Source organism: Nicotiana tabacum, chromosome 3 (genome assembly GCF_000715075.1).
Source record: "Nicotiana tabacum cultivar K326 chromosome 3, ASM71507v2, whole genome shotgun sequence".
Taxonomy (NCBI): Eukaryota; Viridiplantae; Streptophyta; class Magnoliopsida; order Solanales; family Solanaceae; genus Nicotiana; species Nicotiana tabacum.
In genome coordinates this window covers 119,624,413-119,646,361 of record NC_134082.1, presented here as the reverse complement: position 1 = coordinate 119,646,361, position 21,949 = coordinate 119,624,413, and the positions used below count along the sequence as shown (strand labels likewise).

The 21,949-nt window shown below is 37.1% G+C and overlaps 2 protein-coding genes across 7 annotated transcripts in view; both read left to right on the top strand.

Moving 5' to 3' along the window:
* Positions 1-1,375: 1,375 nt before the first annotated feature.
* LOC107801877 (uncharacterized) lies at positions 1,376-7,768 on the top strand. Of its 3 annotated transcripts, none has more exons than XM_075249825.1 (11): positions 1,376-2,194; positions 2,440-2,522; positions 2,616-2,793; positions 2,847-2,898; positions 3,474-3,591; positions 3,890-3,955; positions 4,090-4,178; positions 4,302-4,806; positions 4,967-5,094; positions 6,223-6,309; positions 7,377-7,768. In XM_075249825.1, the coding sequence occupies exons 2-11, from the start codon at positions 2,502-2,504 to the stop codon at positions 7,486-7,488; spliced, it is 1,356 nt and encodes a 451-aa protein (XP_075105926.1). In that variant the 5' UTR covers positions 1,376-2,194; positions 2,440-2,501; the 3' UTR covers positions 7,489-7,768. The 3 variants fall into 3 exon arrangements, with proteins under 3 accessions (XP_075105926.1, XP_075105925.1, XP_075105927.1); XM_075249824.1 differs by having other exon boundaries at positions 1,379-2,194; positions 3,890-3,967; XM_075249826.1 differs by having other exon boundaries at positions 1,379-2,194; positions 3,890-3,967; positions 4,967-5,114.
* A 307-nt stretch (positions 7,769-8,075) lies between these two features.
* LOC107801864 (putative starch synthase 4, chloroplastic/amyloplastic) overlaps positions 8,076-21,949 on the top strand; it is a 34,253-nt gene continuing 20,379 nt past the window's right edge. For all 4 annotated transcript variants that reach the window (XR_012707764.1, XR_012707765.1, XM_016625275.2 and 1 more), the window contains exons 1-17: positions 8,076-8,281; positions 9,961-10,008; positions 10,119-10,143; positions 10,232-10,310; positions 10,398-10,526; positions 11,579-11,783; positions 12,208-12,342; positions 12,822-12,926; positions 13,134-13,232; positions 15,020-15,149; positions 15,573-15,623; positions 15,723-15,833; positions 16,167-16,276; positions 16,462-16,627; positions 17,229-17,315; positions 17,927-17,998; positions 19,630-19,743. Coding sequence is in view for 2 of the 4 variants with exons in the window: in XM_016625275.2 (XP_016480761.2) it covers positions 8,166-8,281; positions 9,961-10,008; positions 10,119-10,143; positions 10,232-10,310; positions 10,398-10,526; positions 11,579-11,783; positions 12,208-12,342; positions 12,822-12,926; positions 13,134-13,232; positions 15,020-15,149; positions 15,573-15,623; positions 15,723-15,833; positions 16,167-16,276; positions 16,462-16,627; positions 17,229-17,315; positions 17,927-17,998; positions 19,630-19,743 (1,782 nt within the window). In the remaining 2 variants the exon portion in view is untranslated. The remainder of the gene's footprint in view (positions 8,282-9,960; positions 10,009-10,118; positions 10,144-10,231; positions 10,311-10,397; positions 10,527-11,578; positions 11,784-12,207; positions 12,343-12,821; positions 12,927-13,133; positions 13,233-15,019; positions 15,150-15,572; positions 15,624-15,722; positions 15,834-16,166; positions 16,277-16,461; positions 16,628-17,228; positions 17,316-17,926; positions 17,999-19,629; positions 19,744-21,949) is intronic.

Here is a 21,949-nt window from a genome sequence, read left to right as displayed (position 1 = left end):
TTATTTTGATTAGTTTAGAATCGAATATTTCTAGGTTTAATTCTTGTTTAGATAATTAGGATAGTCAAATTTAGTTAATAGTTAATCACAAGTTCTCGTGGGTTCGACATCCGAGTTTTAGTCACTTTATTACTTGACGACCGCGTATACTTGCGTGTGCGTTTGGCTGCAACAATCATCAAGAATCACCTCTTAAACATGTCACGAATATCGCCCACCGTGAACCAGCGTGGCCTCGCCCCCTCGTTGCGGGTATCGTCGATTGAATCCTCGTGCTGAGACTGATTTCCTTGGGCCTCAACATTGTGTGTGATGTTGACACTGTTATCTGCCATTTTTATGATTATTGCTACGAACAAATAATCAAATGAGTTAGTAATAGATGCAAGGATCAACTCAATTACACAACTGTCTAAGCCCCATGGTGGGCGTCAAACTATTTACCCGTAAAACGGTATAGTTGAATATATACGTGGTTTATAGGTAATTGAATTAATTTGATCCCAAGATGATGAATAAATTAGACAAAAATATAAGACTTAGCCTTGATGAAGTTGAGATAAAACAACAGAAATCGTGATTCCGAGAGCAGGGCTTCTGGGGACAATAATAACAATATAAATGAGCAAGAAGATAGAATTGTATTGAGCCTTGAACAGAGTATAGTATATGTTTGGCAGAAAATTCATGTCCTTTACAATTATAATAGAGCTCACTATTTATAGTTTCACCTAGGGAACACGGCCCTAGGTTCAAGTCCCTCTTTAATGATAATTATGAGGGCCATTGACGAATGTGTAACGGCAAGCAGTGAATGACACATTCTCTGTAACGGACCATATATTTAATGCCGTAGAATATTCTCCATTAAATGCTACCGGGTGGTAGGCATTAATCTCGCCTTTATGAATATCATTCTCTCCGATAACAAACGAGATCGTTGCCTTCAGACTTGACTGTCTTGTGTCTTCGTCTTCACGTGTCACTTTCTCATGCGATCATTTAATATGAACATATTTTACCCTATACACTTTTATCTTCATGTGCATAACATTTTCAAGCATGATCTACTTGTCATTTTCAAATTTTGTTGGTGTACAAAATCATTATATTAAATATCTAATCTCTCGTAAAATTAATTGATATAAAATATGATTGTAAAAGCTGTTCTTTGTTGTCATGAAACCTTCAATAACAAAAATTGTCATACAACATGCTAAGTATCTCTACTCTTGTCAAATGTTAAGAGAGTAAACTTAGAATCTTATTTTCGATAATTTGCATGTAGGTTTGATGGAAGTGGTTTGCTCTCATTTCCTTTCTTTTAGGTCAAATTGACTTGGTCAAAAACTCTTTACAAGCGATTGGTAACGCAAAAATGAAAAAGAAAGCCAACGAATAAAGAATAAGTACATCCAAGCAACCCTTATTGCGAATCCCCTTATTGCATGCATTTTTCTCCTACCGTCCTGCGGAAAACCAACAAGTATGTTGAAACTGAACTCGGGTTCGGGCTATATACGCCCAGCGCATGATAGCATTTGGCCCCGTATGTTCTGGGTCCTTCCTCCAGCTCTCGTCTTTCTATATCATTCAGCGTCGCCCATTCACGACGAAGCCGGGTCGTTACCCTCAATCCCGTCGTGGCCGTTTTATCAGATCCAGAATCGTTTCGCTTTTGCTTCGCATTCACGCCCCTTTCGATAATTTTTCGTCGGTTTTGACTCGATCTGCTTGGGTTTTCAGGTATAGCGGATCTATTTAGACAATACAATACTAAAATTTTACGATTTTTTTTGAGTTTTCAGTGAATAACTGCTTTGTTTCGGTATTCCAGATCGATTCAGGTACTATATTTTCAATGTTTGTGAACTTTGTAGGTTTTTTGGATATTAATTAGTGGCAATTAGGGTTTCCTATTCTAGATTAAAAATTAGTTTTTCTTTTAATTATCATTTAAGGTCCTTCAGGCTCCAGTGGATCAAGAGTCAAGAAATTGGAAGCATTTACGTGTTCGATTTCCAATAATCTTAATTAGTAGTAAATAGAACTGTTGTGGTTCGGTTGCAATCAAGTTTTATTTTTCTAAAAGTAATTTGTTGAGTGTGGACTCAGAAACTCTAAAAATTTGGGTGCCACGAATAATTCACTTACTCTATTGCGGAGAAGGAGAAGAAGAAGAGAAACAGTGAAGGTTTGAAACGTTCAAATTCTCTATCAGTTCAATTTTTATATATAATAAGGTCTGATTTGTTTCAATATCTGATCTTTGACAGATGTTGATTGTTTTTGTCTTCGCTGATTAACTTAATTTGGTGTGCACCAGTTTGGTGGAATTTTTCTTTTTAATGTGTTATGGTGGAAAATGTTATAGGTTTTCCATTGTGTGCTTATCAGTATATCACTGGTGGTCATAACTTCACCTCCTTCTCTGATCAGGGATCTGCTTTTTGGTCTTCTGGTGAGTTATTGAGAATTTGTTTGGCTGATCCAGAACAACTATGCACGGATATGAAAGAGACGTAAGCTATTACTATATCTTTTTTAAATCCTTGCTTTTGCTTTGAAATTTTCATCTTCTGCTTTGATATGACATCTTTATTGTGTTCATTCAGGAGTATGAGGAGTTGGATGAATATGAGGAGGAAGGTGAAGAGCAAGAAGAGGACGAGGAGGGCGAAGAGGAATATGAGGAGGAAGAGCCTCAGCAGCCTCCACAAGAGTTGTTGGAGTACCTGGAGCTGAGACAACGACTGAAAGAAGATATCAGGAAACAGAGGAAGAAGGAATTAGGTTCTGTCAACGACTGAAAGAAGATATCAGGAAACAGAGGAAGAAGGAATTAGGTTCTGTCAATGGCCGTTCAACTGAAATTAAGAAGGCTTTGCCGAGGGACAAGTGAGTGCCACTAGTGTGTTTCAGATTTTGGACATCCTTGTTTGTTTGTGGATATGTTACTTTGTGCTGGATTTTGAATTTATTCATTCTGTGTAATGAATATATGCTCATTTAGTCTGTTGCATATTTCTAAATATTAGCTGTGTTCTGTCTCATGCATGGAATTGTGCTTTTCAAAACCACATATATCAAATACATTTAAAAAAAACCCACATATGTCAAATACATTTTCAAAAAACCCGCATATGTCAAATGGATCTTTTGGGTGTCTATTTATGCATCTTCTTTGGAATATATGTCTTGTCCTCCCGCCACTCTAGTTTCAGTTGAAATTGTTCACTACTGGAGATTGATAAATATGATTTTCTTCCAAAATTCTGATTTCTGCATTCTAAAAATTACTATAATTATAATATTTTCTGTGTTTTCAATCTTCAAGGCGTAGTTGCACGAAATGTATGTCTTACCCTTTATAAAGATTTATTGGTGTATGCATCTAGAATAAAGTTAATTGATTTCAGTTTTGAAGCTTATGCTGTTGGTCTTATTTCCTGTTTCTTTCTCGGCACTTTCAGTTATGGTTCCTTCTTTGGACCTTCTCAGCCTGTAATCCCTCAAAGAGTAATCCAAGAAAGCAAGTTGCTATTGGAGAATCCAAATTTGGCAGCAAAAGTCCTGAAATCAAACCATGCTGTATGTATCAATTTTAATTCATATGAAGTTGTCTGTGCCTCAGTATATTTTTGTAGTTCTATGATTAATGAAGGTTTGCAAATCATCATCACCTTATAAGTCTTCTCTAGTAGTGTACACAATAAGACAACAGCTTTAGCTTCCCTTTCCACATTATGAAAAATTAGTAATATCAATATTGCATGGTTAATTATTGTCATCTTCACTGGAGCCAATAGACATTGAATGGCATATATACCTTTCCATTGATGTCAGGGCCTACGTTATATCTGTTACAGAGCGTTTTCTGTTCTTGCAGAACGATAGGAGCTCTGCATCAGAACGCGCAGGATCAAAATCTGGTACTAGCAGCCATGCACCAAAGGTCACTAATGGGGTACTGAATTAATTAGTGGAAATTAATGTACTCCTCTTAATTGTGTTTTACTACTGATTATGTACTCTCTGTATTTTCTGATGCTTCTTTTAAACAATTTTTTGCCATATCAATTTCTGCAGTTGAAAACAAAGGTCCAGATGTTAAAAAGTACAAGAGATTACTCATTTCTATTATCTGATGATGCTGAACTTCCTGCCTCCATCAAAAGGTTCTGTACCTCATAAAGACTCTGCCCCTTATTATGGTGTGCTTCCTATCATAGCTAATCTGGTTGTTTATTTAGTGGTTAAGGGCGTACGCCATACTGTATTTATTGAGAAAACTTATCCAGGTTTTTTGGTGATGTTGAAGATGCACGATTATCTTTACCACCAAGCAGCAAGCAATCTCTAAGCAATACGCGGAGAAAGCTGCTCAATGATCGTGAAGTACGTAAACCTATACCAGGAAGCAGCCAAATGCAACCAAAACTGTTGACTCAGAAATCAGTTTCTGTTAGTAAACAATCTCAACTAGCATTGGATTTGAGGAAACAGCTTAGTAGCAGTAAAGGGAGTGGGCCTGATCGGCCTTTGCGGCCAAAAGTGGTGCCTCCCAAAGTTATAGGGGTTCCAAATGGCAAGAGGGTTTCGACACCAGGCGTCAAGAGCACTGTGCCTGCTTTGCATAAGCCAACCCCTTCAAAGTTGCAACCTTCCATTCCAAGGCAGTCCTTAGCACAGAAAAAGGAACTGCTACAATCTGGAAAGTCAAAGGGGATATCAAATCAAGCTGTGCCTTCATCCAAATCTAAGTGGATGATGCAGAAACAGGCAATGCCGTCATCCAAATCTCAGGTCTTACCTATGTTTTCTTTTTTATGTTATCCATTTTATCTTTTCCTTGGGTTACAGAGAATGAAGGCCTACTTTCCCTCCGTTTTGGTTTTGGGTTGGGGGGTTTTCCAGTAGTAGTGATGATGGAGGACCTGCTGATCCAAATTTGTGATTTTAACAGATAAAGCAACTGCCTCCTAAAAGTGCAATTCGTTCTTTGGAAGATAGGTGCCCAGCAAGAAAACCAATGAGACATGATGAAGAAGGTGATGGAGCAGAAGCTATTAGTATGATTAGGAGGATGTTTGGGTACTTATCATTCCTTCCTTGTAAGTTTCTTTTAGTTGATTTTTTATCCTTTTGGGAAGGTTTGTTTGCAATATTTTTTTTGAAGCTCCAGCTTTAGAATTTCTGACATTGCTGGTTGCTTTAGAGTTGAGGGTTCGTGAGACCAGAAACTTTATAGTCTTGAAGGACTTTTTTTTTGTACAAGTGGATAAACTTCCTAGTGGAAACTGATCAGGTGAAATATTCACGTTCTCTAATCAGATTCTCTTGCGGTTGAGGAAACATACAAAAAAAAGTTGATTCAGATAAAACTTGTTCGATTGGTTCTTTATTTGATGTAGTTAAATTATATAAAATTGCACGGGAACCCTATTTGGTCGCCCCCATTTAACCTATACCTATTTTTTTTTAAACTTTTAACTTGTACTCACTTGTTGAAAAACTTCAGCTCCCCTTCTCCTCCTTCATTTTCTTTTTTCTTCTTCTACAATCTGATTCCATCGAATCCATACCTGCAACGGTTTTTACTTCTTAAACTCATCAAAGCCTTTGTTATTTTATGACCACTTGAATTTACGTGTTGTTTCAACTGCACATCTATTTAAATTATCAATGGATTGACTTAAGCACGGAAATATAATACATTTTCATACATTAATATAAAGAGTACGTAGCTTATTTTGTCGAAATATGAACTGGGGAGGAACTTTACAGTGTTTGCGTACTAGACTAGATATTGCAGGGCATACGTAAAGGTGAGGGAAAAAGAAAAACCAAAAAAAGGAAGGCAAATCCCTATGTGCAAAAACTTCAGCTCTAGAGCTGAAGTTTTTGTGTTGTAACTGGAAATTTCAGCTCTAGAGCTGAGCTGAACTTCAGGGCCGGCTACTAGAATGCTGAAGTTTTGCGTGATTGCTTTTGCTACTTCAGCCCCGTATGCTGAAGTTATGTAAAAAAGCGGGTACGCTTGCAATTTTTTTTGCAAAGCGGGCACAAGTTAAAATGTGACACAAAAAGCGGGTATAGATGCAAATGCCCCGTTAAATTAAGATCTGTGATAAACGGCAAGATGTTGCTAGCTTTGATAATGCCTAATGTTGAATTTCATCTCGTTCTGTTGGCTTGAGAAAGTTTCTGTCTTTTTTGCAGGTATAATCCCAACAGGTATCAAGATGATGATGATACTAGTGATATGGAGGCTAATTTTGATGACATACTGAGGGAAGAAAAGCGAAGGTTGGTGAAATTGTCTCATATTTCTATACTTGGCATCTATACCTACTTCCAACATTTGTTAGTGCATGCTGAGCGCCTAATTCACTTGATCTGCTAGTGTAAGCAATCCCACTCCCTCTGCTACTCCCATCTTCCCTTCAAGGGAATAAGCATGCACTTAATTCATTTGGCTAGAAGTTCAAATTCAAGGCTTCTCCTAGTTAGGCATTTCTTTTTTGTCTTTCTTTTTTTTTTTCCTCTTATTTTGCATTTCATATATAGAGGGTCTAACATGCAGGGCAATGGGCATGACCTCATCACCTAGTTTTGACTACATGGGTGAAGTTGAGTGGAATACTGTTCTTTTTGCATATCCATTTGTTTTACTGTGATGTGAAGACAGTAAAAGACTGGAGACAGAAAAAGATGTGGAATACTGTTCTGGCTTTAAAATGAGATTTTTTTTTTGAATTTTTCTATACAAACTTTTCAAAACTTAACCAATGCTTATGGCTAGGAGTGGCAAAATGGGCGGGTCGGGCCGGATATGGTTCGGGTCGAAGGCGAGTAATGAAAAACGGATAAATTATCCGACCCGATCCATATTTAATACGGATAAAAAGCGGGTTAACCGGCCATATTATCCATGACTTCTTGCATATGATCACTTTTAGGAGACTTCTTAGTCTCCCTAACTTGATGAACCCCCAATATAAGGTTTTACAAATGTAAAAGTTAGACCCATTGGTTATCCATTTTCTAAATGGGTAATATGGTTCTTATCCATATTTGACCCGTTTTTAAAAAGTTTATTATCCAACCCATTTTTAGTGGATAATATGGGTGGTTAACTGTTTTTTTAACCATTTTGCCACCCCTACTTATTACTGGTGCTATGATGGGAAGCAGCAATTTTCGAGACTAGATATTTAGGTTAATCAATGTCTGTTCGCAATTTTGTGTTCCTGTTAGTACTTAATTTTGTGTTCCGCTTAATTTTTCTTGTCAAGATGAGTGCTTCAACGGTGTCTCCCCGCACAAGCAAGAGAAGGTGCTGAATGCTAACCTACTTTTAATTTGTTTTCCAGTGCAAAAATAGCAAGGAAAGAGGATGAGGAAGAACTTCGGAAGATAGAAGAAGAAGAAAGGAGGGAGCAGTTGAGAAAACAGGCAAAGAAGCGCAAGTTAAGTCATCATTGAAGGGAAAGATGGTTTTCCGTTGCTTGATAGATAGAAGAATTACAGAGGTTTTCATTTTTTGCTAGTTAGCCACAAAGTGAGGGGGCTTGTGGGGAATTTGTACATGAATATTGAGTCTCCGCTTAATTTACCAATTGATTTGTATCTATTGGTTGTATTGAGATTTGAGCGTTGCCGCTCATTGCCCAAGCAGTTGTAACATAATCTTTTTATCATTCTGCAGCTGCCATAATTTAATGCCCCTATTTGCTAAGCTAAATTTGAGAAAATTCTTGGGGTACATGGTAAACCTTTTGAATTAGTTGCTGTACATTATATTTTGCCGTAACTTCACTTGTGCTGATTTGGATTATTTGTTGTCAAATTGTCAAAATTTGAACGGTGATACAATGAATTTGTATGGACTAATGCTAATCCACTTGGACACCCAGTAATTTAATTTAGGAATTAGGACTTAGGAGTTGCCATCAAAATTTCGCAAGTGACAGTTATGGCGGGCGGTTTAAGCAGTTAAGAGAAGGACTTTTTGGTCATTTTAAACGTCATCTGCTATGTTGGAGCAAAATCACGTGACACTTCCACTCTACAAACTAGCAAAATCCCCGCTCCATTCCTTTTTATCCTAGCTATTCACGTCTCTCTCTGTCACAGTCGTACACAATCTTCGCTACTGGACAATGATCACGGAGATGCTTTCCAGTTTATCGATCGCTAAAACTCCTCCTCCTCCTCTTCTCATGTTCTCCCCGGCTAACGGCAAACCTTTCCGAGCTTCGGTTATCTGTTGCGTCGGGTAATATTCTTTACTAGTATAACTCATTTGGCTACCTTCTGATTCTATTTCTTCCTCTTAATTGTTGCCTCTTTAAGCCATCCATTTGCTTGCTTGTCTTCAAATTGCAAAATTTGCTATTCCTGATAGTTTATAACAGAGACTCTCTCTCTCTATATATATATATTTCCGCACTAGCTGGGAGGAGCACTTCATGGTAAGCCCTTTCCGGATATTGTCAAAGCAAATTGGGTTTCAAAGAACTGCGAAGCATGTGGTTGAAACGGTCCAGAGTAGTATTCAGGATTTTAATACCATGGGTGCACAATTATCTTTAACATAGATGTTTGGTTCTATTATATAAAATTTTATGGTGACGGCAAGTTGACGAGCAAATTATATTAATACTATATTCGCAAAAAATATTATTCACTTTACAATTGTCCTCAACGAGTTTTTATACTTTGAAAAAGGTCAACAATAACATCATTACTTATAGTTTCAGATATCTCACGTGCTATATAACAAACTAAACAATCATTCAAAGAAGTTTTTAAAAGCAACACTTAATGTGGTTTTGCTGCTTTGAATCCACAGATAGCCTTAGAGATGAGAGAGACGAGTCACGAGTACTTTGTTTTTAGGGATTTCAAAGTTTTTGTACTCAAAAGAATGATTAAGAGAAGAAAAATAAAAAGATGTAGGCAAAAGGGAATTTTAAAAAGAAGAAGTAGAAAAACGTATTTGCTTGTTAATTGGAAAGAAGGAAAAGGAGGGATCTGTTGTTAATTGAAAAGGGCATGGTGAATTTATTTATTAATTAATTATAAAAGGTATTAATCAAAAAGAATTGTAGGACCTTGGGAACAAAAATGAGTTAAGAGGGGCACTTAGTCACCAATGCACTAAACGAATCAGTTGAGCATGAGTGACCACAAATATATTTACACACATAATTAAAAAAATTAGTACTTTATACATGACCTAGGGAGGGGAGCATGGGTTCATGTACCCACCCCCTCCACATAAATCCGCCCCTGTTGACTACAGATATATGATTGTAGGTAAATTGGGTCATGTTATTGGTAAAGGATTGGTGGGGAGCCATTTATTTGTCATGCAGGTAAACTGCTCTTGACAACTGTGCTTTGCTGGCCTAGTTATCCATGTTCAATGATAGATTGACTGAATATTAATTACTATGCTTTTTTAGTTCCACCACCTACTCCAAGCAAAGCCATCCCTTATGTTTATTTTGTTGTCAAAACATATGGTAGAGGGGTGTCAGAGATACATGGGTGGAGCGATTCAAGAGCTTCACGTTTGAGTGAATCCCATAAGCCAGTGATCATAAACTCAATTGTTGCAAACTGCTGGAGATCTTAAACATTCTAGAAATTGTGTTCTAATTAAATGCTGTGTAGGTGTTGCATGCCCTCATCTTTGTTCATCTTGCGCATAATGGGCAAAAGATAAGACGTGCCAATTACCCGATGTAATAACTCAACCTTTGTAGGTGGGAGGCCCTATATGGTGGCTTGCTCCCTGAGACTTTTTGAGTTGCCTTGGCGTTACGGAGTACCTCATTTAAATATTAAATCAAAAGGCGGGCAAAAGGACAGACTGTTCTTCCACTTCAAGACACCAACGTTTCTTCATTTAATGGGCTGAATTTTTTTTTTTTGTTTGACTTATTTCAGGAAAAATGCAGAGAGAAATGGCTCAACTAGTGGACCTTTCCAGCTGGAGTGAGCACTAATCCATCCTTCTCCCCTCGCATCTAAGTTAGCATTTCTGTGTGACGAAAGTTTTTCCCTTTAATGTAATTAACTAAATTACTACATTGTTTTCAACCTAGGTTGGGAAACCACAGTAGTGATGAGGTACTGCAGCGTTCTTACTTCAGTTGCTTCAATCTTGCTTTACTACGTGTTTCCATCCATTGCAATATATTCATGTACTTTTTTATAGAATATTCCACAAATGAAGAGTGCTGAATTAGAAGAGAAAGGTAGTGACATTTGGCAACTTTTTAGAGAAGCTCAACAGAGTAAGTTATTGTTGATGTACTTTGTTTGTCCTAGTTTACTTAGACCTGTGTTAACACACCTTTTTTTACTGAATGGCTTCCATATAGATATCTTGTACTTGAACAAACAACGCATCATGGCTATGGAAGAGCTTGATAGAGTAAAAAGAGAGAAAAGTTCATTGCTTGATCAGATCGAGCAACTAGAGAGAACAAAGCTGATTAATACAAGAAAAGGTAGTGGTACAATTCTTGCAATCTTCTTGTATCTTTTGCAGGACCAATCAGAGAGTTTCCTTCAATGTAAAATCCAAAGATATCCTACACGTGAACAGCCAAGAAACCCACAAAGGACGCCAAGGGCATACCTAAAAATAAGATGAGCAATCTCAGTCAATGAGACCATATTATTAAAAAAGCACAATAATGCTACCAACTTAACCAATGACACATGCTGACACACAAAGTACTCAAAATAACCCCACCTAAGCGGCCAAAGAGACTATTTAGCGCATCAAAGGGATTACCACAAAACAAAAGGGCAAATTCAGTCAATCAACTACCCAAAATGTCAGCTCCGGTAGAACCATCAATTGACCAATGAGCTTATCTCCACAATTTTATGTTCAAGATTTAGCCTCAGATAGATGAACCAAAAAGAGCTTTTGAGCTCACACTTCTATATGGTAGTAAAATGGAAGACAAAACTCCCTCAACTTAACACCAAATGAGACTAAATATTCTAGTTTCCCACTCTTTAGGAAAAAGAAATTATACTTTTCCACTTCAGAAAATGTGTTGTTTAAGTATCAATATTGAGAATTTTAAGGTTAAGGTGAGCCAAGGATATAGAGGAAGAATATTTAGGTTAATCATGTTGAAAATGTATGAATTGTTGAAATACATTTTGGTCTCTTTTGATACTTCACAAGCGCTAGATTTAGGTTGGTCTAGGATATGTAATCTTATGTCATATCTCCCTAACTTTGAAAAGTTTGTGGCTTGTTATCCATTTCTCTTTTCAATACGAGACTAGTGTCTATAATAGTTTAAAAAAGAGGAATGTCCAAATGCCATTTAGGACATAGAAAGTGATTCCTGTTACATGCTCTAGATTGTAGAGATAATGGTCAGTCTCCGACTTATATGCATTTACTTAGCCGGTTTCTTGTTCTTTTGGTATCTTCTCGTTCTGTTCTATCCTAATATATTTTGACGATTCTTGTTACATGTTCTGGAGAGTGTGTATGTAATAAAACTAAGAGCTCATTGTTGGTTCCATGAAACAGATAAGTTCTCAATCTCTGCTGAGTTACTTCTAAGGATAGACTCTATGGTTCTTAGCAGTTTGATTGATAGCAAGGAGGCATCAGACTTTAGAAGGCTGGTCATGGATTCAAAAGTCAGTATAGTTGATTATTTCTCTGATATAATGCATAAACAGGATACCAGGCTTCTGGTAGAGCTGCGTCACTTCTCCGGGAAAAGTAGAACGTAAGTTTTCAATGATGTGTTTCTCCAATGTGGTGACTATTTTCTGAAGATATGACTTTAGAAGCAAAACATTGAGAAGTTTAATGGGTTCAGAAGTTTCTATTTTACAATTTTCACCAAAATACTTCATTGCTTGATTTCCTTTTTGGATTAGTTTAGTTCATGTAATCCATTTATTGTTAAAATTGTCTTAATCATAAAGGTGATACTGACCTGAAATTTTGGGTGATATGGATATAACGAAGATGTTGCAGGGGTGAATGAATTGGAACTTTTCTTCTGGTATATGGTTTGAATCAGCTTGTTCCCACCCCAATGCTGTCAGTTAGAGGTTTTACTATATACTGTAGGTTCCCAAGTAGTGTGCATATTTATAATAAATGAGTTTTCTGGGCTTCATCTGTTCTTTTTATACTGATTTCAGGTCAGGCTACCACATAATCCACATTTGTACTGAAATGGCACCAGTGGTCTCAGTTGGATCTTTGGCACAATATGTAACCGGCTTATCTTGTGCCTTGCAAAGAAACGGAAATCTGGTTGAGATTATCTTACCCAAGTAATCAAGAATATTTATTTTCCACTCTCATTTTTGGTTGGCTTACGATGAAAGGTTGCACCTGGGACATCTTTATTTATGCTTTCTTGAACTATCATCTCAAGAGGGGCAATAAGAAACTATATAAATTCAGATATAGATAAAAAGAGATGGTATAAATACTCTATTTAAAGGAAATAATGATCTACTTTGGTTATCTTATTTTTTAGAAGGCAATTCTAACTAGTTCCACAAGTTACTTAAAGTTGCTCTCTGCTAAGTTCTAGGGGAAGTAACACTCTGTGTTCATATTGGATCTCTTTACACCAATTTGCAAGACATATATTAGTTTAGTGTACGTCAGCTTCTATGCAATGTGTGTCTATACATAGTTGGAGTCCTCATTCATATATTATCTTGTGCCTACTGCCTCTTCGTGTTTACTCTGTTTTAATCATGAGTGAAATTAATTAAAAATCTGCTGAATAAATTTTGTACAGGTATGCTAGCCTAAACTTAAATGAAGTTCATGGGTTACGAGAAGTAGAAGCGGAGTTTTTTTCATACTTTAATGGTCAAATGCATAGTAACAGAATCTGGACTGGGTGAGTTTCTGCTTACTGTGTTATAAAGTCAAAACAAATATTTGGTCTATTTTCCTTTCTGGGGCTAGGCTGGTTGTCAGGGAACTGGAAGAACATGGATATTTAAAGTTGGGGAGTGAGCAGTTGTTCTCTACACTATATCACACTGTTTATATCAATCTTGATCCTGATGCTGACAGCAGTTACCTTGTGTTCTTTGTTATACAGGGTTGTCTATGGCATTGGAGTGACTTTTATAGAACCTCTCTACTATTCATCATTTTTCAGCCGCGAGAAAGTATATGGTTACTCAAATGATTTTGAACGGTTTGTAAATTCTTTGAAGATTACCTTGCAATTGAATGAAGTAGGATCAGAATTTCATACTTCTTATTGTCTCCCCTTCTTAAACATTTGCCATCTTAAAGCCTTTTCCTCTAATTATGTACTTTCCCCATTCTTCTTATAGCTTATCCCAACTGGTTTTGGTTGATGCATATTTGATTGATTGATTAATGAGTACTTCCCCATCTCTGCAAGAGGGCCATTTGATGCTCAACTATTGCCTTTTGTTTCTGTTTTTTTTTTAAATTTATAAATATTGAAAGGATCTTATTTATGCATGCCTTCAACTTAGTATGTTCTTATACATTATCTTTATATCTGTCTTATGAAGTATATGTCTGATTTGGAATACTCTCTTTATATCAAATGTAATTAGAACTTGAAAGCGTCTCAGACAGGCCTTTCAGTTGGATTGCTTCATGATATTGTTGGTCAACTCTTATTATGAGTTCTTATTTTTGGTTAACAGTGCTTGACTCTAACTGGAAAGAACTTTAAATAACCAACATACTCCAGACACCAGTTGTTTGTTTAATATCTTATATTAATTTAAACACAATACTTCCAGCATTTTATAGTTTTGCTGACTCCTAAAATGTTGTATGAATCTCAATTGGCTGCCTTTGCAACTTCTCCTGCTTCCCGCTTGTCTAAACGACACAGATTTAGACAAGTAGGGCAAATCCATATTGAACTTATGTTGAAAAGATGGTTACACTACTCTTTGTAAACCAAAATCTTGGCAGTGTATTGACGAGAAGACGGTTGGAACAGTTGATCATGCTAAAGAAGAGATTTATTTTCTGTATAACTGCTTAGCTGGCATTTATGAAATCTTTCTAAGATCTTCTAAGAATAGTAACATCCAGGATGATGGAATACGCAGTGAAATGTGGTCAAGGTCCAATCAGATTTTCCGCGCCTCTACCCTTCTATTCTTTGCATCAAGATCCAATCTGGTGTGTTAATGCTAAGTAATGGGGATATCAATTTAGCTCTTTTTAAGTTCCTGGTATATTTGTTTGTTGTTTAGAGCTGAACTCAGGTAGAAAATGACTTGTCTCTGTACAGTTGTTTAATTTTGCTGAACTTCTTTGTACTTTTTATCCAAAAACAAGCTTCGAACTGCTTGAGGCTAGCTTTTGAATACTTTTCATTTTCACTAGACTGGATATGTTGAGACCCTATCATGATAAACTTAGACTAGATTCTACTGTCTCTACTGAATTGCTCTTTATTCAACAAGATATAATTCCTGGACCGTTGCTTAAATTGTTCTTTGGATAATTCTCATGGGGATAGGAGTAAATGAGACCAAAGCTGCAAATAAGGTACCACGACTTTGTGAGATACCACGTTCATCACAGCATTGTCCACATTGTATGACAATCAAAGACTTGAGGACCATATTGGGAATAAATTACCGTTTGGATGGTTGTTTGTTCAAGCATAGGTGTATATATGTATATCTCATAGTCTAATTAGAAACAACCACCTTGCGGGGCATTGCATTTGTGTACACCTCTACCCCTCCCCTCCCCCCCCCCAAATCCCCACCCCCAGTCTCTTTGCACTGCAGCTGGCCAGCTGGTTGAAGAAGTTACTAAGTCACTTGTATTTGAGTGTTGGTGGTGTTTGTATAGTTTTGTGAATTGTGATCTGTTCTGCCTGCATGCGCTTAAAACTTTTGGTGGTGTTTCTTTAGTTCGTCTGTTGTCGAGTAGTGACATGTATTTTCATGATTTCCTCTAAAATCTACTTGATGGCAGATTCACCTACTTCTCTCGCGCTTCATTGGATTATATAGTTAAAGCAGGAAAGCAGCCCGATGTGCTTCATATACACAACTGGGAAACATCTATTGTTGGTCCACTGTTTTGGGACGTTTTTGTAGATCAGGTTCACTTCCTAGCATTTGCATTCATCAATGATAAACTTCTCACTTCATGTTTTCTAAGATAGATCTGGCATCACTCTGTTTCTCTTCAACGTGGATATTTTTGATTGCATTATTCCTTTCTGAATGTTCCCCTGGCCTTATTGTTCAAAAGGGCAATTGACACGAAGAAACTACAAATTTTTTGGTGGTAATTTTGATGGGTCTGGTTATCTCTTTCTTCGGTAAATATCAACTAAAATGGGTTACTCCACGTACATGCAACTGAATTTTATTCTTATATGGTTCAATTGACTAGTTCTCCTCTGAATGATGTACTTACCTGTTTTATATCTAAGGCACAAACTATGGCGATTGATCCTTCTGTTAAAATTTTCTTCCTCTCTGCATTGTGGCTAATGCTTTCTTCCTTCTTGAATGTACAGGGACTTGGAGATACCAGGATAATGTTGACATGTCAAAGCTTCGAGTCTCAGGCAAGAGCCCCCATTATGTGTTCGTTGACTATTCTACTCTTATAATTTCTTTGAAGTGTACCAAGTCTCTTGACAATCTCAGAAGGTCATATGTGACAGTGTGTAGAGCAACCTGAGAAGTTAGCCCTATGTGGACTTGATCCTCACAGATTACATCGTTCTGATCGTCTGCAAGATAACAACAAGTCCCATCTTGTCAATGTTTTGAAGGTATTTGATGCTTTCTGACTTCTTGACTGTTTGTCACCATTGGATGCTTTAATGCAGTTACCGGACGTCATTTGGTCAATTAGCGGAATGTCTGTGTTTGCATTAGAAGGGCTTCCTGACTCATATTTAAATGCACATGATTTTCAGATAGACTTTTGAACCTGAAAGTAGGCACCATGAACTCTCCATCCACACTTTTCATTTATATTTGCCTTTGAAGACTAGAAGTCATGTTTTTTGCCTTTTCCTCGTTCAATACATTATATCCAGATAAACTTGAGCTTGTCTAGCCTGCATCATATAACATTTTGCTCCTTTTTTGTCTTCGTCCAGGCTGGGGTTGTTTACTCCAATAAAGTTATTATAATGTCATCCATGCAAACAAAAGGGCAGATAATTCATGCTATGAGTCATGGTCTGGAACCCACCTTAACCATACACAAGTACGTGTTCCTCTCAACGTTTTACAGTTAGGACCACTACGATTTCGGATTCTTTTGCAAGTCTTTATTCTCTGCTAGAGACTCCGGATATGTTTTTACTTGCTGCAACATTTTAGTAGTCTCTCAGGTTTATTTTTCCTCTGGTGTTTATGGTACTGCATTTCATTTGATTGTAGGGACTGTAGGGACAAGCTACTAGTTGCTCCTGGATTTGATAGTTCAGCTTGGGATCCTTCAGCGGATAAGTTTCTTCCTCAAAACTATAGTGCAGATAATATGAAGGGGAAATCTGTCTGCAAAGTCTCGTTGCAGCAGCACCTGGGGTTGCAGGATCAAGCGTCCATTATTCTTGTAAGTGTTACTCTTATTGAAGATTTACCTGCAAAAGTCTGTAACCAAACACTATAGATAGGGATTTCTCTCTTCTCTTAGCTTCTGCTTCATGAGATTGTCTAGGACAGTCTACCTAACAGATACCCTGCTACTAATTTAGGGGCATAATAGACATTTTCTTCACTTTATACTGATGATTTTAGTTTCATGTAGTACATGAATGACATTGAGCTGTGCTTTACCTAAGGAATATAGAGGTGTCCTTAATAGAATTTGATGAAAATGTCTGCTTTGCTGCTTGATATTATCCCTTACTCTATTGAATGTCTATTAGGAACTTCTAAAGCTGAATTTTCTTTTTGAAAGTTATGGTTCCTCTTGGTAGGTTTCCCTAGGTATTATTCCGTGGAAGATCGATGACACGCAATTTGATGTGCCCCTCTTTTGCTCTCTCTGAAATCCCTTATAGATTCTTGATTATAACTTGTTTTGTTTTTGCAGAAGGCTTCCATCTACTGTAGTGTGTCCAGATGAGGACACTATTGTTGTTGTTCAATTTTAATATTGTGCTCCAAAAATGTATCAGCATATGTTTAGCTTACTAATGATGTATCTTCAGGTAGGATGCATCTTCTCAGACATCTCTGATGTTGAACTAGAAAACCTCAAGACGCTTATTTGGATGGCTTCAAGGAGGGGTGTTCAGGTCGTTTCTTCTGAATATGCTTTGTGTGCTTTTCTCAAATAAACTAAATTCTTGTACTTTTTTTCCTAGTACTTCTTATTTTTATTTATATTTCCTACAATATTGGCCTGAGGTGAATTTAAATGGAGAAAATGGTCATTGAGGATTCATATAGCCGATCCCAAGTTGGGACTGACGCGTAGTTGTTGTTGCTTTTCTCAAATAAATCATGGTTCTATGTATGTCTGTCTGCTGATATCATAGCTAAACAACAACAACAACAACAACGAATCCAGTGTAATCCCATAAATGGGGTCTGGGGAGGGTAGTGTGCACAGACTTTACCCCTACCTTATAAAGATAGAGAAGTTGTTTCCGATGAACCCTCAGTTCAAGGAACAATGGAGATAAGGCAACAAGTAGCAAACAATAGTAACAACAATATATTAAGGTAACGGGCACGAATGACACAACATGTAATAGTAAAGAATCATGAATCTTGTAGTAGCTGCTGATATCGTAGCTAGCTGATGATTTTTTCGGGGAGTTTTATGTCACAAATTTTTATATCTGTTATTTTGCTCTTCCTTCGGAGTTTGTTAAACCAATGAGAATTTCAATTGGATGTGCAGTTTGTCTTCATGGGCTCGGGTCAAACTCCTGGTTTAAATAAGGCATTGGAATATTTTGAGGAGGAACTCAAGGTAATTGCATCCTTCTTTTGTCAGAGTATATTTGTGCCTCACCCTGCCTGTAATACGTATATCATTATCAGTATCTGTGATTGGAAAACTGAAAAGAACTTAGCTAGCTACTTTTAGTAGAATGAGACAATTAGGTCGTCTGGTAGCAGAAGTGTCAACCATGAACTCCTAACCGACCACCCAAGCTTTATCCTAATGGAACTTTGTCATTGTCCTTCTACGAAGTTTGTGGCTAATCTCTTTGTGAGTTCTTCTCGTACAAGATTAAAGAAAGTCTGGAGCCAAAAGCTTCTGGGTTCTGCTAAAAAGTATGTACAAAGATTACAGTCTGTTTAGCTCATGCCACGGGTCCAAATGCTGGGATTGGGTTTGTTTAGAGTGTTGTAACTACAAGGAGACATCTGTTGCTGCTGGAAGCTCCATTTGCCTCTCTCTTTTTGTGCTCTCCTGAACCTGTCTGACAAATAAAACTGGATTTATATTGCTGGAATAGTTATGTGATAGCATTTCTTACATGTCAATCTTTTCTCCTAGCCATGTTAAGTCCCATACAAGGTGCCTACTTCCTCATGTTTGGGAGTTTTTTTACATGTTCTTTAAGCCTTTACAGTATTTCCCCTCTTGAGCAGCAAAATGTTTACTACCTTTTCCCTAAATCTTAGTCTGTTTTTGCTTTTCAAGGGTCAATTCAACCTTTTTGTGGTCTTGAATTGGACATAGATTAATTTACTCTTTGGAAAATGAAATATAGATAATAGAAACTAGATGAAATGTACTACAGGCTGCAACTTTTTCCACTAAGAAATGACTACATAATTATTTTGAGAACTATAGCCAAAGATCTATTTCTTTCACTCTTGGGAAGAGAAACTGGACTAAGACCCTGGGACAAATGAAGTACTTTGTTAAATTCACCTGATGTATTTTCAGCCGCTACTGGTTAGAAACCAGTTTGTCTGTTGGCTTCTAATTGAGAACCACAGATGTGATGAAACTGTTGTTTGGAATAACTAAATTGTGAAGTACGAAGTCCATAATTGGAAACAAGTTGCATCAGAATTCTTATCCCTTAATAGTGATTCTTCTTCCTAATGCCTGAATGAGATAGCTTCTATTTTCTTGGTACTTTTATGTGCAATATTTTAGTGTTGAAGATATCTTATAGCCTGTTTGGCCAAAAGTGCTTTTTTTTTTGGCCAAAAGCACTTTTGGCCAAAAATTGAGGTGTTTGCCAAGCTTCTGGAAGGAAAAAAAAGTGCTTTTGAGGAGAAGCAGAAAAAAGTAGCTTCTCTCCAAAAGCACTTTTTTGAGAAGCACTTTTGAGAAAAATACACTTAGAAGTAGTTTTTTAAAGCTTGGCCAAACACTAATTGTTGCTCAGAAGTGCTTTTCAAACTAATTAGCCAAACACAAACTGCTTCTCACCAAAAGTACTTTTGAGAAAAGCACTTTCGAAAAAAAGCACTTCTCAAAATAAACTGATTTTTGCAGCTTGGCCAAACGGGCTATTAATATGGACATTCCTAGACTAGACTAAAGATGCAGTGCATATGATTACCTTCATTGTAGACTATAATTAGCTTACAAGATTTATTGGAACTAAATTATTGTTGAATTTTTCCATATCACAGGATGAGAACATGAGATTCCTTAGCAAAAATGACGAAGCTTTAGCACATTTGGTACTTGCAGGATCTGACATCATGCTATGCCCTTCTTTTGATGATACAGTACTCCAAGTACCGGTAAGTGGTTTCCGCAAAACTCTATCCTTCGCAATCATTGTGTCAACTAACGTGGAAATAGAAATGAAAAGCTATTTTAATTGAAAGAGAAAAAAGAGACCACCACGTACCATGGGGTTATGACTTATGCCCCCACCCCCCACCTTCCTACTGCTAACTCAAAAGGAGTAAATAGGAGTTGTTTGGAAGCCTGAAGCCTTGTCTTCAGGTTACAAGGAGAGACCAACAGCTAAAAGCATAAGCCTAACCCAATCATTACTGAATGGGACGTGACGCCCTTAAATACTCGGAAGGCTTATTACCAACTTCCAGTTTATCTTAATGATCCTTTGTTCCAGAAAAAGATCACAATGGGACGAATTTTGCAATACGCCTCTTGGAACTGGCCTGAATTTCATTAAATAATCCACATGCTTATCATGTTCTTGCAAGCATGTTGGATCGCTGATTTAGATGTCTCTCAACACTCTAGCGTATATATCTGCCTTGAGAAATACTGAAACCTTTTATTATGAAAAGGAGAAATAAGTGTTGCTTCTGACGGTTTCTTTCTTGATTTGCATTAACCTCCAGCTGTGTCAGCATCCGTCACATTGCCCACCGAAGAACTAAAACATTTGATTTCAGCCCTTTCATAAGCCTTATCTAAGAGACCGCAAGACGAGAATTACAATTTGTTGGGAAGCGTGTCAAGCTAATAGAAGGGAAAAAATATTTAAAAGAGAAAAGCAATAAATTGCACGAGACAAGACAAGATAAGATTTACGTGGTTCGACAATTTTTGCCTACTCCACGACCACACAAAGAATAACTCTATTAATTGAAGAGAAAGAAGAGGTTGAGAGATGATTTACTATTAAAGAAGGGGATCCCTATTTATAGGCAGAACGTTTTTTTCAGCGAATGTGAATACGATGAGGACGGCACCGCAAGTTGCGCGCCGAATTCTTCTTTCACATTTGCAGCCAGCCTTTCATGACTCTTATTTCTTTCTATCTCTTTCTATCTTTCCTTTCTTTCTTTGTCTTTGACTTTTTTATTTTGCTCATATGGGTTTGTCCCATCAATCTCCCCCTCAAACCCATATACATCAAAATAGAAATTTTTTAAAAAAAGATTTACTATTCTCTAATGGCACCTTCACATTATCAATCTTGAACGCTAACTGAGGCAGTGCACAGCCTTAGTTTGTCAACACCGACAACTTTGGTCAACATGTCTGACGGGTTCTTTGATCCTGGTATCTTCCATAGGAAAAGAGTTTCTTCACTTATCAACTCTCGCATATGATGATATCTCAGCTGGATATGCTTCGATCTTACATGAAACACTGGATTCTTGGCAAGATGAATTGCACTTTGGCTATCGCTGAAAAGTTCACAATTGTCCTGCTTTTTACCTAGCTCTTTAAGAATTCTTGAGCCAAATCATCTCTTTTCTAGCTTCTCAGATTGCCATGTACTCTGCTAGTGGTGGGCATAAAAACCGATAAACCGGAAAACTGAACCGTACCGAACTAATTTGGTTCTTCAGTTTCGGTTCTTCGGTATTCGGTACGTTATTCGGTGTTAGTATATTAATATTTCGGTACTTTGGTTCGGTCCTCGGTGTTCGAGTATCGATATTGCGGTTTTTTGGTAATACTGAAATACCGAACTTTTTAAGTTAATACCTAATTCTTCTGAGTGCTCAAGCTTGCAGCTTCCCTTGATGTTGGATTCCACATCATTAGTCCCATAAATAATTGACTCATCATGAGGAGGTTTTAGATGACTCTTGATATCTTTGTATTTATTTTCTTATAATATTCAAAATGGCTCTTTTCAATTCTATGTGAGTCCTCTTATTATTTTTGTTTTTCTTATGAGTTTGTCTTCTGCTTGTGGCCTCTATACTTGGCTTGTACTCTCTCTTAGTCTCTTATTGTCAACGATTATGTTTCTCCTTTTTTCTTCCTTTCCTGTTCTATTTTGTTATGGTAGTCGTTACGGTAACGCTAACAACTACTAGAACTTCCTAAAAGAGAGTCCCAAGAGCAGAAAATGGAGGTTGCCAAAAGGTTTCAAATATCAATACCATGGAAGTACAAAACAGTAGTATTTAAAAAGATCCATTAATGTATTAAACCGAAATCGTATCAAACCAAATAAGAAATACCGGACCGGACCGGACTATTTTGGTACGGTATTTGGTATGCAAAGTTGAT

Bases quoted from the DNA above. Each gene is read 5' to 3' on its own strand.
- LOC107801877 (XM_075249824.1), top strand. From the start codon at position 2,502: ATGCACGGATATGAAAGAGAC. The intron at 2,523-2,615 runs GTAAGCTATTAC...GTGTTCATTCAG, and splicing joins TGCACGGATATGAAAGAGAC to GAGTATGAGGAGTTGGATGA. The intron at 2,899-3,473 runs GTGAGTGCCACT...CGGCACTTTCAG, and splicing joins AAGGCTTTGCCGAGGGACAA to TTATGGTTCCTTCTTTGGAC.